The 14,587-nt window shown below is 38.3% G+C and overlaps 1 protein-coding gene and 1 non-coding gene across 3 annotated transcripts in view; both read left to right on the forward strand.

The window, feature by feature from the left end:
- The first annotated feature begins 6,100 nt into the window (after positions 1–6,100).
- Positions 6,101–6,264, forward strand: LOC116708357 (U1 spliceosomal RNA). Its single transcript, XR_004336650.1, has one exon. It is a non-coding gene; the product is annotated as a U1 spliceosomal RNA (small nuclear RNA).
- A 1,636-nt stretch (positions 6,265–7,900) lies between these two features.
- The window catches only part of LOC116708097 (2-oxoisovalerate dehydrogenase subunit alpha, mitochondrial-like), a 10,051-nt gene continuing 3,364 nt past the window's right edge, over positions 7,901–14,587 (forward strand). The window contains exons 1-6 of one of the 2 annotated variants that reach the window (XM_032545878.1): positions 7,901–8,174; positions 11,060–11,239; positions 11,313–11,399; positions 11,473–11,581; positions 12,563–12,724; positions 13,936–14,142. In XM_032545878.1, coding sequence (XP_032401769.1) covers positions 8,061–8,174; positions 11,060–11,239; positions 11,313–11,399; positions 11,473–11,581; positions 12,563–12,724; positions 13,936–14,142 — 859 coding nt within the window. In that variant the 5' untranslated portion in view covers positions 7,901–8,060. Of the gene's footprint in view, positions 8,175–10,583; positions 10,602–11,059; positions 11,240–11,312; positions 11,400–11,472; positions 11,582–12,562; positions 12,725–13,935; positions 14,143–14,587 lie in introns of those variants that run through there. The other variant, XM_032545879.1, reaches the window with a different exon arrangement.

A 14,587-nucleotide genomic window follows, 5' to 3' on the forward strand; every position in this document is an offset into this window, starting at 1 on the left:
GAGGCCATAAAATTAGCATCTCCTGCAGGGCAATATCACTTGAGCCTGGAGGAGAGAAGTCTGTTTGGTTCACAGAAGATCAAAAGTCTTCCAGAACCAACATCTGGGATGGTGTAAAACTGAATACAACATAGAATGTTGAAACAACTAACATTTAATTTCTAAGACATTTTTCTAAGTACTAATAGCATGTTTTTAACGAAGATTGTATTATCTAATTTTAGAACTACTAATCTAGTAAATGATGAATGTATTTGAAAATTGTACTATCTGTGACAATATCAGAATCAAATGGAAATTGTTTGAATGAAAATATTTTGTTTAGTATTAGAAAATTGCTCAGGATTTATGCTAAATGGGGTTTTGGAAAATGATTGTGTTAACTTGTATACTTAGGATTGAATATTATGTTTCATAGGTTAGAAAAGGAATTATATCTCATTTTGTTCTGTTGATTTTATGTGTTATTTTTGGCAAGACTCAATCTTTTGAGGTGCTGGGTGCAGAGGAGCAAAACTGGGTTTTGTGAAGATAACCTTTCCTTGAACCAAATTACTGGATTTAAGTTTGTCTTGAGAATTTATGTAAGGAGAGATAACGGGAGAGACTCTGGATTCCACAGGTATCTGTGAAATCTTATCTTATGTTTTTCTTTACCCAAATGACCGTAGAACCCAGGAGGCCAGGATGCAGCTGTTTGCTCTTTTGTTGAACCAGAGAGCAAATGGCCTTTGATCTTTGGCGTAAATTAGGGGGAGTTCTAAGTTTCTCTGAGGGTCCAAGGTAGCTTCCAGTTGGTCAACCAGAGGTACGCCTTAATTGAATATATTAAAAAGGAAAGACACACCTTCAGTATAAGAGTTCGTGCACAGGAGTAATAATTCAGATAGCTGCCACTATTTTGCTTTTTTGCATCAGCTCTCTCCAAAGACGCGTCTTTGCCTTTTCTTTGTCTTTTCTTTCTCTATTTGTTCCTGTCTCAGGTAATGAATGTATATCTCTGTTCCTCTGCGGTTTTGTTGTTAATTCATACGTTGCTTTGTAAGGGATTAAACTCTGTAATTCTGTGACGTCAACGCGCATTGTTGTTTTCCTTGTGGCCGCACGTCGCCCGCTGAGAGGACCTGGGATCTAGAGGAAGAGAGAGCCAAACTATTTTTTCCAAAGTTAATTTATAAATTATTCTTCCTTAACATCAGCATATCATCTTAGAAATTTATGGTTTTTATTAGAAACTTTATGGCAACCAGCAGATTCAAGAGGAAGGGATGTTTGGGTTTTTATCTAAATTGACTAGTAAATTAACACAAATTGAGAGAGAGAGTTTAGATCGAGAAATGACAATTAATTTGATAACTAAAGCTCCCGGCCTAGACGGCTTGCCAAAGGAATATTACTTTGCTTTTTGGGAACTTCTTAAAGTTCCTCTACTTCAGGTTTATACAGAAGCCTTTAATGAAGGCACGCTGCCCGGTGCCATGAACCAAGATATGATATTATTATATAAGAAAGGTCCTCAAACTGACCTTTAACCTTATTAGGATTTGATGTTAAAAACTCTATTTTTCCGTTTACAGTCAGTTATTCTGAACTTTATAGATAAAGAACAAACCTGTGGATTCCAGGATGCAGAATGTCAGATAGTTTAGCTCTGATTCGAGACAGAAAACTCCTTCTGTCTGTCTTAGGAATAGATTTAGAGAAAGCCTTTGATAGTGTTAAGTTTCTAGAAGAAATATTATGCCAGCTCCATTTTGGAAATGTGTTCAAAAAGTGGATAAAGCTTTTATATAATGAATGTTGTAATGTAGTGGAAAACGGAAATTTAATTCCCCCTTTTACAATAAAAGCAGGAGTCAGACAGAGTTGGCCATCCTCTCCCTTATTGTTTATTATGGCAAAGGAACCACTGGCACCAAACGCTTCCAAGCAGCGCTTGGTGCTCAGAGGGGATCCCCGCCCCAAAGCTCCTTCCCTCCTGCCTCACCCGGAGAGCCAGGCTGCCGCTGCTGGGTCCTCTGTTCGTGGAGCGCCGGCTCCTTCGTCCATGGAGGCGCAGGCGATTCTTCTTGGTGGCTGTGTCCTTGGCTCGCCACCTGCAGCTCCTGATGTTGCTCTTTTCGCTGCCGCCATCTGGATCACAGCCACGGGGGGCATCTGCCTGCGCCTGCTCACCAGCAAGTTTCTGGAGGTCCAAATGGCGTCTTTGATGGTGGCTAGTATTAAGGAAGAATAATTTAAAATTAACTTTGGACAAAACGTTTGGCTCTCTCTTCCTCAATCTTCCGGGTTCTCTCAGCGGGCGGCGTGCAGCGAGAGTGAAACAACAACAACACTGCGCGTTGACGTCACAGATCACAGAGTTTAATCCCATACAAAACAACGCATGAATCAATCAACAAAGCTGCAGAGGAACAGAGATATGCATTCTTTACCTTATACAGACAAAGATAGACAAAGACAAAGACAGACAAAAAACAAAACAAAACAAAACAAAGACGCGTCTTTGGAGAGAGCCGATGCAAAAAAGCAAAAATAGTGGCCGCTCTCTGAATTTTTAGTGCTGACACAAAGTCTTATACTATAGGCGTGTTTCTTCTGTTTAATATATGCACCCAAGGCGTTCCTCTAGTTGACCAACTGGAAACTCCCTTAGGCACTCAGAGAAACTTAGGAACTCCCCCTAATTTACGGCAAAGATCAAAGGGCCATCTGGTCTCTGGTAAAACAAAAGGGCGAACCGCTGTGCCCTGACCCCCTGTGATTCTACGGTCATTCTGGGTACAGAACAACCTGAGATAAAATTTCACAGATACCTGTGAAATCTAAAGTCTCTCTCTCCCAAGCTCAATTTATTGCCCTGCAGGAAAATGCTAATTTTATGGCCTCCTGTGCTGTGGGTGCTTGCCCATCTGGCTTAATTTTGAATGCTTAACACAAACCTGTTCAAACTAAAGAAATTCTCTTCAAACTAAGAGTGTTGACTATACCTTTTACACATGCCGTAAGATTAACTGTATTAAGCACTAAAAATAATCATTTTTCCTCAACACTAGGGTGAGCCACATCTCAGCAAAGTCCTTTTTCGGGATTGTCTGGTGGCTCACCCCTTACAGCACTAGCTGTGGTTCCCTTGCTGGCAGGTGTGGGAATTGCAAGGAGCCGGCCTTCGCCCACAGGTCCACAGCAGCGCTGCACTCCCACAGCAGGTGCCTCACCGACTCCGGCGCGCCACAACCGGGTCGGGGGCAGATGGACGTTGCAGACATGCTGAGGGAGTGCATAACGGCTCTGACCGGCAGGATTCCATGAGCCACCATCCATGACATCCTGGAGTCTGTTTGGAAGGACGGGATGGCTCACGTTGCGCCAAACGGTGGAGGCGTCTCCGCATAGGAGGCCGCGCACTGGAGTCACTGGTTCCCGGTCCTGAACATCAGAAATAATAAAACGATGGTTAGTTAAAATCTTGCTCTCTTCTCCTTCCAGTTTAAAATGCTCTATTTTTAGTATTGTGTAGCACATTTTTCAGTTTTCAATCGCATAAATTTCCTTTTTTTTCTTAAATTCCTCAGATCAATTAGTTTTCATAGTTTATTTTTTCTAACATACTTTTGACGTTTTGAGCTCACACATTTTTTTAGAACATTTTTTGAGTCTTTTGGTGAAAATTCACTCTTTTTCTCTATGGCTCCAATTCGTGGTAGTATCCTGTTTGTGCTGCTCTGCCACAGACATGCATTTTTTGTAATGAACAGCAGGAGGCAGCAGTAGGACAGCTTATTATGTAACACAAAAAAGAAACAGGAAGTGATTGGACTTTACTCCAATAAACATGTTTTTTATGTTTTCTCTCTTTTATAGAATAGTTGTTAACATGTCTGTACATGTTATTAACAACTATTCAGTGATGTACATGTCTGTCGTTGGTTGTTGGGGTTTTACAAGAAGTTTAAAACAAAGTGGAAATGTGAGAGTTGTTCATTAACTGCAGCTGTGATAGTGCAGCATTGAATTGTGGGTAACCAGACTGTTTTTAACGCAAATATCTAACATTTTCCTGCTTTTTACAACCCAGTTCTTCTGGTCTGCAGAAACTGGTGTAGAACCACAGCCTCCAGGCTCTGGTTGACCGTGTGTAACACCATGAGTCAGTTGGGTGTGAGTGTGAAAGACATCCCTGAGACTCCTGGGCGATTTTAACTTACCTGGCAGGGGGGTACATCATGATCAGGCAGGTGGTTCGGCCCGGGAGAATCTACCTGCAGGAACATGATGTCAGCCCTCCTTCCAGGTGAGTGGCTCAACTGTTTATATAAATAGCAACCTTACCATGAGAGTGAGTTTAAGAAAAGCACTGCAATAATGATTTCAGCTTCTCTCATGATTGGTTCCAGAAGAAATCCAGGGTATTTCCAGCTACAAGGAATTATCAAGAATAAACCTTAAGAAAAAGTGTGGGCCTGAATTATTAGCACAACATTTCCACCAAATGACTCTCAATCAACAGTGACTTTTCTCTTACAGGCTTTTGTAGAAGCTGAAGATCTTTCTTGTCAACAGCCATCACTACAATAACACATCGTGTTTAATTTCCCTTTGGTATAAATAAAGTATTCTTGAATTTGAATTGAAATATCCAATTGTCTGTGGTTGCTAGGGAAGAATTCTAAACATTTGGCCAATCAGCATCTCTGAATTTGATGACTAAGGGAATTTTGCCCCTGCCATAGGCCATTCCGGAAAGTTCTGGGTTGCCATGGTGACAAGGTTGCTGACAGTATGGGGGGAGCTTAGATACGATTCTCTATCTTGAATCACAATGGCCAGGATTACTACAGATGGTCAATAAGCTACAGATTTGTGCGATGCAACCAAAAATATTTTTTTTGATTAACCTTTTTTCTGACTGATTTCATGCAAAGAGTGTTTGTGTCCCAATAAAGCACTATAAAATTCTGATTTCATTGCATTAACCAGCACAAACATAAATGTGTGTAATTTAATGGAGCTACTGTAGTCTGGTCTACAGAGATTATTAGGGCCATTTTAGGTCAAAGAAAAATAATGTGTCCACAGAGCAGTAAATTTCCACCTAAAAACCTCAAATATCTATTAGTTTCACATATTTAAAGGTTTTAAGACTGCATTTTTCACATATGTACAAGAAATGTCTATATCCTCAGTCCAAGTTGTTCATTTGTAAGACACTTAACATTTTTCATCATCCGGTATCAGAACAATGTCTCTCAGAAAGGAAAAATCTTGATTTTTGAACTGCCTTGTCGCCGTTCAAAATAAATCAGATTTGATGCTTCAGACGTTTTATAAATCACCAGAGTTTCAGTGAACTTTTCCTCAGTCTCCCACACCATTTTTTTATGTAGTCATATTGATAGTAGAAAGACGAGGAACACTTTTGAATTAGCATCTATTATATTAAATAGTTTGCAGTTTAAATAATCCATACCTCAAATTTTAGATGTTTTTGTAACTCAGTATAAGGCAGTGAATACTTGAAAGGCATATTAGTCTAAATCAGTAGGAAGAATAGCATACATACTTATTTTGTGACTGATTTTGTCTCCTGTTGATAAGAAACAAATTTAGGGAAACAGTCAGTTATTGTGTACCTTTGCATTGAATCAGTTTCTTTATCCCCACTAATGAATGCAGTTTCTTCTTATGAACAGCAGGTGGCAGCAGCTCGTCGTAAAGAAAGGAAGTGGTTGAACTGTAAGTAAAAGAAAACCTAATAAAATGTTTGTGTTCTGTTTATAAAGTAGTTGTTAGTAACACGGTAACGTTTATTTGACTCCTTATGTCTGGTTTTTGAGGCGTTGGAAGATGTTTAAACAGTAAAAATATGTCAGTTGTTTCTTAGCTAACAGCGCTGCATTATGGGTAAACAAACCTTATTTTGAACATTAAATCTACATTTTTCCTGGTTTCTATGGCCCAGTTATCCCAGAATGTTTTAGTTAGTGGAGCACTAGCCACCCAGCTATATATTTGCTTTAAAGCTAACAAAATGTTGTGGCACCGTGAGTCATGTGGGTATGTCTGCGAAAGACATCCCGGCGTGAGAGACGAGCAACTCATACTTACCTGGCAGGGGAGATACCATGATCATGAAGGTGGTTCACCCAGGGTGAGGCTCAGCCATTGCACTCCGGTTGTGCTGACCCCTGCGAATTCCCCAAATGTGGGAATCTCGACTGCATAATTTCTGGTAGTGGGGGACTGCGTTCGCGCTCTCCCCTGATTCACTGTTAATGACAAATATAAATGACAAACATAACATGTGAAACTGAGCCTTTTAGAGTTCATTTCTGACACATGATGGGAACAATGTTCAAAGTAGCTAACAAAAGAAAAGAGTTCCCGGTTTGTGACCCTGAAATGGATTTTTCTGGTTCAAAACAGAGCAAAATGGATCACAGTGAGTACGATAACGGAACAGATCTTATGGACCTTATAAGAAAGACTTCTATTATAACCTGAGGATTTACTACCTGGTGTCGAGGAGATCCACATAACTCACTATCTGGAGCTGCAGACTTCATATTATATGACGAGCCAGATGAAACCTGGAGCATAAAATTATTTTGTTTCAAGTTGGGTCAACCATTTACAATCAAAAGAAACATTACATGGCAGTTTCTGCCGGGTGAGCTGTACTATTTTAAGTAATTAGTCTATGATAACAATGCTATTGCTAACAACAAACTAGATATTACCCATGTTATTTATATGAGCTTGGATCTCCCGGTAAATAATTTAGTTAGCTTCTGTAAAGCCAAATTCATGCTGGAGTTGTACGTTAATGTTGAGTTGTTGCCGGATTCAGGTCCAATGTAGGTCAACCATTCAGTGATCTGCAGAAACCCGGATGTTCTGTGTCACACGAATATAGTCCGTAGCCAGACACGAACCATGTGGGGGAACATGTATAGCTGGGTAGGTTATTTTTAATTTATTTACCTTTTTTTTTTAAGCATAAAAGTCCAACTGAATAAACATTATTTTTTTCTGTCCGGGACTCGGCACTGAGCTAGCTGCTAACAACATTAGCACTCTGGGGACTACCACGCTAGGGCGTAAACATAATATATCTTACCTTACATAAGAGTGGTTGTCCTTCTAAGTAACTGTCCAATAAAATATCTGAAAATACAATTTAAACGATGCGATCGTTACCTGTTAGAAGGTGGGCGTTGGAAACTCTGGCGTTAGTTTCCACATCTCCTGTTTTTAGCGATAGATTGTTGATCCACATTTCTCCTCATTTTAACGCAAGTTTTTTAAAATGAACTCCCTTCTGACCAACTATCTGCGAAAGACGAAAATAACGTTGATCTTTCTCTCTATTAGAACGGTTGAAACAACCTTAGACTCAGACTTTAGGCATTTTGATGCATTTTGACAGAAGTAAACGCATTTACTTCTTGCCCTCCATCTGCATTGGGTGACGTCGATGCTACGTCATCTGAAACCCAGCAAGGAAAAGTGCATCTTGGCCACAAAAAAAAAAAAAAACACGTCTAGAAATGGAGATAAATTATCTAGAAAAAAATTGAAATTGTTTTTTTTTCCTTTTATAAAAATTTCTACAAAGAAAAAAATAAGAAATTTCTGTATTTAAAAAAATTCTTCCTTTTTCTAGAATAAACTCAGAAATTGTTCGGTTAATTTCAGAAATTATCTATAATTTCTAAAACAAAAATAATTTTTTGGAAAAGTGGACAATTTGCTAGAAGACACTTGAGAAATTTTGAGAAAAGTCTCAGACATTCTGTTTTAAAAAGTTGTTTCTAGAATTACTGAACAGCTGTCGATTGTATTCTGCTTTTTAAGAGGCGAGCCCGATCAGTGTCACTATCTGGCCTAAAGGTGGCAGTGTGGCGTCACCCAACCGTAAATAGCGAAAGAGAAAGAGTGATTGGGAGCAGTGGAGGTCTGAGAGTTTTTCCACTTTATCCTGTTGAAGTCAAACTCGTTACTGTAACCGTGTAGCAGTACTGTTTCTGGGATTTCTACCAAGCGGCTGAAGAATTCAGATGGCGGCTGTTAGCGGTATGAGCAGAATATCTGGGTTATGTCGTCATGCTGTTCGGCAAACGGCTGCACTGAAGACGCCGAGGCTGCTGCAGCGTCGGTCCTTCATAGTTACTGTGAGTTTAAACGGCGTCACATCAAACTGAAATACAGATTTAAAGATGGGTTTAGTTGTATGTAACCCACAAAGGTCTCCAGAGGATGCCTCATTTTGGCCTAACTCGGTGGAGTGATTGCGCATTAAAGTCGCTTAGCAAAAAGAGGGTCATGGCGAGCGTTTTATTTGGCTGCCTTGGTGCCAAAATGTACATGAACGCGTTATATGCGTCATCGAATTCTCGCGATAGTTTATAAACAAGATACTTATGTTAGCATCTCTGAGACTAATGCAGGCGACAAATAAAGCAAAAAACATAACACCCTAATGGAATAATACGACTTCATTATAAATTCGATGTTTTTGCGTTATTTTCATTCGTTCGGACCCTGAAACCCAGCTATATAGCTAGTTAGCGGCCGGCTAAAGTTTGGGCTAGCTTCCTTTCTATTGGTCAAACAAAGGGGTGTGAGGACTCAAACCAACCAGGGCACCAGCTATTTTAGAACACCTACATGGCAGGCTACATACGGGTACCAATAAGGTTTGTTGTAAATGTTGAAGGACGTACTTTCAGCAGTAAACAAATGAAGTGTATAAATAAAGAATAAAGGTACTGTACTGTATGGGCAAAATTTCAACATATGTGCTTTGTTCCAAAGGAATGTGCAACTGAGATGGTTAATTAAAAATGTATCTATTTGCACATTAAATACTAATCAGTGTAAATAAGTAACTGCAATAGTAAAGTCATACAGATACCAGGACGAATATGTTTTACCTCCTCCACTGTAGTGCTGCTGACCGTTCGTCAGGTGTGTGGCAGTATGGAAACTAGTTGAACATGCTGGACTGTAGACTCTGATAACCAGAACTCAGAACCACCGATTTAGTCCTTGTTGCTCTTAGGCTACGTAAGACTTTTTTGACGTCTCCGTTTCAGGAGTGGCCGGCTTTTTACCTTTTTCCACCACACTTTTTTCTTCCACTCAACTTTCCTTGAATATACTTAGACAAAACACTCTGATCAGTCAGCTTAAATAGCCCTAACGTTTTGTGGTTTATCGTTCCTGTAGAATGTGTTAAATACTGTCTTGTCCATAATTTTCTAGGCCACTTGAAGGTAACATAGTTACTTGATTGTACTCTAAGATGGCACTGTGTTCCTTTGGAAATACATAATGCCACCCCTTTAATATGTAGAAATCTATGTAAAGTTATTTTACACTTGTGGATTGAATCTTATTAACTGAAGTGTCAGATTGAGCTGAAATATTACAGTTTATTGTATTTTGTTTAGTGTCCATATTAGACAAGTTCAGGTATCCGATGATAAATCTGCATGAGGTGGGCAAACAGGACAAGGATTTAGTCTTTAGATTTGGGAAAGAAACAACTTAATCAAAGTGTTGTCGTTTTAGTTAAACTGTGGTGCCACCTAGAGGTGAACATGATCTTCTCAGAGCTGGTTTTATGAGTCTATGGTGACTAACTGCTTTAACGTGCTTTAAAACAGACTAATTAATACATTTTAAGATTTTCATTCAAGCAGGAACCAGAAATATCACTTTTTAAATTTTTTTTTTAACCAGACAATAGAAGCTAAAATCTCACCACTTATTTTGTCTTGAGGACACCCAGCTGGTGGACGCTGTGTCTTCATTTGCTCCAATGCAAATATAGACTTCACGGTCCGTTAGTCAGACACTCCCTTTGTGCTGCACCAAGTCTTTGGCTTCTAAATAGGCAAATATCCATGCAGTTTTTCTTTCCTTTTTTGTTAACATGAAAACAATTAATCGAGTTACGATTTACTGACAATGAATTGCTTATTAAATCTAAATTAATTCCAATAGATTAACTAATAACGTCCGCTTAGATCAGGGGTGTCAAACTCCAGTCCTCAAGGGCCACTGTCCTGCAACGTTTAGATGTGCCTCTGCTGCACCACAGCTGAATAGAATAATTAGGTCATTAGCAAGGCTCTGGAGAACTGATCTACACAAGGAGGAGGTAATTAAGCCATTTCATTTCAGTGTTTTGTACCTGTGGCACATCTAAAAACTGCAGGACAGCGGCCCTCGAGGACTGGAGTTTGACACCTGTGGCTTAGATCTTCTTTTAGTGTTGTAGTTTGGCCGCCTTCCAGCAGAGGGCGCCACTGGTCATCCATAAACGGAGCCGTTGTTGGACAGGTTGAAACAGAAACAAAGATGGCGGAGATATCTAAGAACGGGAAAGGGCAACGGTCCAAACGGAGTCCGGTTTGGGATGGAAAATGCACTTTATGCGGTTCTGTTTTGAAATATACACACCGGAGAAGCTTAATTTGTCACTTTAATGGAGCAATGTCAGCTTTTTATTAAAAAAGTACTGATTTGCTATGAAGTTGAGGATGTGATAACACAAAGCTTAGTGTTAATTTCTTCAAGAGTAAACACAAACGGTACTTCCGTATAAATACCTCTCTGTACATTGGGAAAGAAGTGCTTAAGATATTTTTTCTTTTCATCTTTATTTTTCTATTCAAAAATCTAAGAGGTTTCTGTTGTGTTATGTTTTCTAAGTCTAATAATGTGAGAAAACCAAAAATTTCTGTTTATTCAGTCAGTGTTTTTCAACAGCTGATGCAAAATAATGTTAAAATTTAAAGTATATAGTTTTAATTCAGAATATTCTGAAAAAATTGCTCTTCCTGTTATGGAAATAGAAGAAAAAACTCAGGTTTTTAAGAAAATGGCTGCTTATCAATTAGTCGACTTTAGATTAACTCATTAATAGATCTCTTGCACCCCTAGTTCTACTGTTTTATATCAAGAATTACAAAGTAATCTAGTCAGATCTGTAGTTACTCACATACTGGAGGCTTTTTGAGAATAAAATGATGAATTTTTCCTCCTCCAGGCTGTACAGCAGCAGCAGCAGCCCTTTGACTCGTCTCTGGAAAAGCCCCAGTTTCCTGGCGCCTCAGCAGAGTTTGTGGACCGTCTTGAATTCATTCAGCCCAATGTAATTTCTGGGATTCCCGTGTACCGGGTGATGGACAGGCAGGGGAACATAATCAACCCCTCTGAGGACCCCCAGGTAAATCCACTCTACCTGTATGTGTCGTTGTTAAAGTTCACATTAGGAGCTCTGCTGTTTGTTTCCCGTTCAGCTCTCCAAAGAGACGGTTCTAAACTTCTACCAGAAAATGACGCTGCTGAACACGATGGACCGGATTCTCTATGAGTCTCAGAGACAGGTCCGGTTTTTACTTCAAGGTTTAACCAGAGAACAGGTGCAATTTGATGTAAGATGCGATTGATGGTTTTCAGGGTCGAATCTCCTTCTACATGACCAACTACGGAGAGGAGGGGACGCACATCGGCAGCGCTGCAGCTCTCGAGTCTAATGATTTGGTTTTTGGTCAATACAGAGAAGCTGGTACGAAAAAAGCTGTTCTTATTATACTTTACGACCTTTAACCCTGTAAATGTCATTGTTTCTATTCAAATTATTGCCTGAGGATTGTTTTGCATTTCATGCATTGCTTCAAAAGTATTTACACCCCTAGGGTTTTTTCACTAACTCCAGTGTATTTTATTGATTTTCTTTTTTGTGGTAGATCAACAGAAAATAAAAATGGAATAAAATTTAACAGGTTTAATTCTGGTTTCATTTTACTTGAGTATCTTTTTTGCATATACACTGCAAAATAAATTTTATCAAGTATTATTGATCTAGTTTCTAAACCAAATGTCTTATTACACTTGAAATAAAACCAAATTAACCTACAAGAACATTACAGCAAGATACAGGCGCTTGTTTTAAGTCAATAATTGTTGAAGCTTGATTTATAAAATGGTAAAAATCCACTGGCAAATTATTTCACATGTTATATAAGACAATAAGTGAAATAATCTTCCAGTGGAATTAGTAATTTTTCATAAATATTAAGGAATTATTGACTTAAATTAATCTTCTATAGTTTGCTGAAAAGTTACTTTTAAGTTAGTTTTGTCTTATTTCAGTTCCACGAACGATCAGGGTTCTTGAAACTCTGGAAAGCTGAATGATATAAAAGCATTTTTTGCTCCAATCTGATGGTTGAATAACCTAAAAAACAGATTAAAAAACAATAAATATCTTTGTTGTTGAAATCATAAAATCATTTAGCAACGAAAATGTTTTTTTTTAGATGTATAGTTTTTGATTAAAATGTCATAAATTACAGACCCTGCTATTAACTCGATTAAAAAATTTTCATCCAGTCCTGCAACTAAAATAAATGCCAATATATGTCAAACATTTTCCTTCCAGTTGAGTTATTCGCCACCTTGATTCTGTATTTCGGTTCCGTTAGCTGTATGATGACCGTTACCGTTTGTGGTTTTCATATATAAATATTCCCCTGTGGCTCCTCAGGAGTGCTGATGTACCGCGGTTTCCCCCTGGATCTGTTCATGGCTCAGTGCTACGCCAACGCCGACGACCTTGGGAAGGGCCGCCAGATGCCTGTCCACTACGGCTGCAAAGATCTGCACTTCGTCACCATCTCGTCTCCTCTGGCCACGCAGATTCCTCAGGGTGAGGCCGCACAGCCACTTGTAACTAACAGGGTTCGCCTGAAATCCCTCAAAATGCTCCAGTCAGGGTTTTTCAAGACATGGAAAGTGCTTGATTTATGGAAAAAGGTCCTTGAAAATGTTTGATATTCAAACTGCGCAGTCTGGTAATAAAGTGGAAGCTAATGTTTCATTAAAAGCCTAAATTTGGAAAACATTATTGCACACACCTAATAAAAGAAGCTTTTTTTTCTCACTTAAATAATCAAGTCCCAGTTAAAATTCCTAAAATTATTTCTATCTGTTAAATGCTGGAAACATCAAACATTTTTAGATATTTTTTTTGTAACTTTCTATGATTTCAAAGGTTTGTGAAGATACTGTATTTATGTTTTAGTTGTTTAATTTGAGCAGGAAGGTTATTTACCTTAACAAAATGTTTGGAAAGAGTTGAATTCTGTATAAAGTCCTTTAAAAATGTTCGATATTCAAACTACACAGTTTTGTAATAAAGTTCAATCTAACGTTGGATTAAAAGCCTAAATTTTGAAAACATCACATATTGTTGAAACTTGATGTTTTCATACACCTAATAAAAAACCTTTTTTTTTCCTCACTGCTTAAAGTTAAATCAGATTAAACTTTTTTTCTTTTAGGTCATTAATAATTACCTAAATTATTTCTATTTGCTGAATGCCAGAAAACTTTGCGATAACATAATTTTTTTTTTTTTTTAGATTTTTCTTGTAGCCTTCTTTGTATTTTGTGTTTAAACATTTAATTTGAACATCTAATTTACCTCAACAAGATTTGTTTGGGTTGTTTCAATGTTAAAAATAGTTATTACTCCTAATTACTTATTGATCTGTGTAATTGAAATATATGTTGTCTCATATTTTATACGTTATACAACATTACTAAAATTGGAGGATTTTTATGTCAAATTAGCGTTTTATTCTCAGATCAGTTAGGCTTGTAGGATGTATGAGAGACATTTAAAAACTACATTTTGTTTTATATCAGTTCGTCTCTGTTTTGTAATGTAGATTAATATCATAAAACATCAAGAACAGTCATAAATGATACCATATAATATGTAGTGCTGGGGAAAGTTTGAAAACTCCCGTTTAAATGCTTGAAAAGTGCTGAAATTGTACCATGGGAAAAGTGTATGAACCCTGATTTAACCTCTGATATGTGAATGTTGACGCTGAATGTTCCTGTTTTTCTCAGCGGCGGGAGCTGCGTACGCGCTGAAGAGGGAGAACATGAACCGGGCAGTGATCTGTTACTTCGGGGAGGGAGCGGCCAGCGAAGGGGACGCACACGCCGGCTTCAACTTCTCAGCGACCCTCGAGTGTCCGCTGATCTTCTTCTGTCGCAACAACGGCTACGCGATCTCCACCCCGACCAACGAGCAGTACAGAGGCGACGGCATCGGTGAGACGGATTTAAAAATCCAAATGGGTTGATCAGTTAGGCGTAGACAGAGTTGGGTAGTAACTATTTACCTGAGTAACTTTTTGGAAAAAATTTACTTATAGGAGTATTTTTACTATGCTGTGCTTTGAGTAATTTTATTATAAAGTATCTCTACTCTTGAGTAAAACTTCTGGATTTTTAACCACTGAATGAAATTAAAATATCAAAATGTCCACTTAACTTTAAATTTTGGTCCATATGATTATTTAATTTTTAAATATTAAATGATTGATACTTGAGTAGACTTTTTACCAAAATAACTCTTGAGTAATTTCTTGGATGACTACTTTTTACTTTTACTTGAGTAAAAATATGTTGAAGTATTGCTACTCTTACTTGTGTGCAATTTGTTTGCGTACTCTAAACACCTCTGATCATTCATTAATCTATTGATTATTCTGAC

Source organism: Xiphophorus hellerii, chromosome 18, assembly GCF_003331165.1.
Source record: "Xiphophorus hellerii strain 12219 chromosome 18, Xiphophorus_hellerii-4.1, whole genome shotgun sequence".
Taxonomy (NCBI): Eukaryota; Metazoa; Chordata; class Actinopteri; order Cyprinodontiformes; family Poeciliidae; genus Xiphophorus; species Xiphophorus hellerii.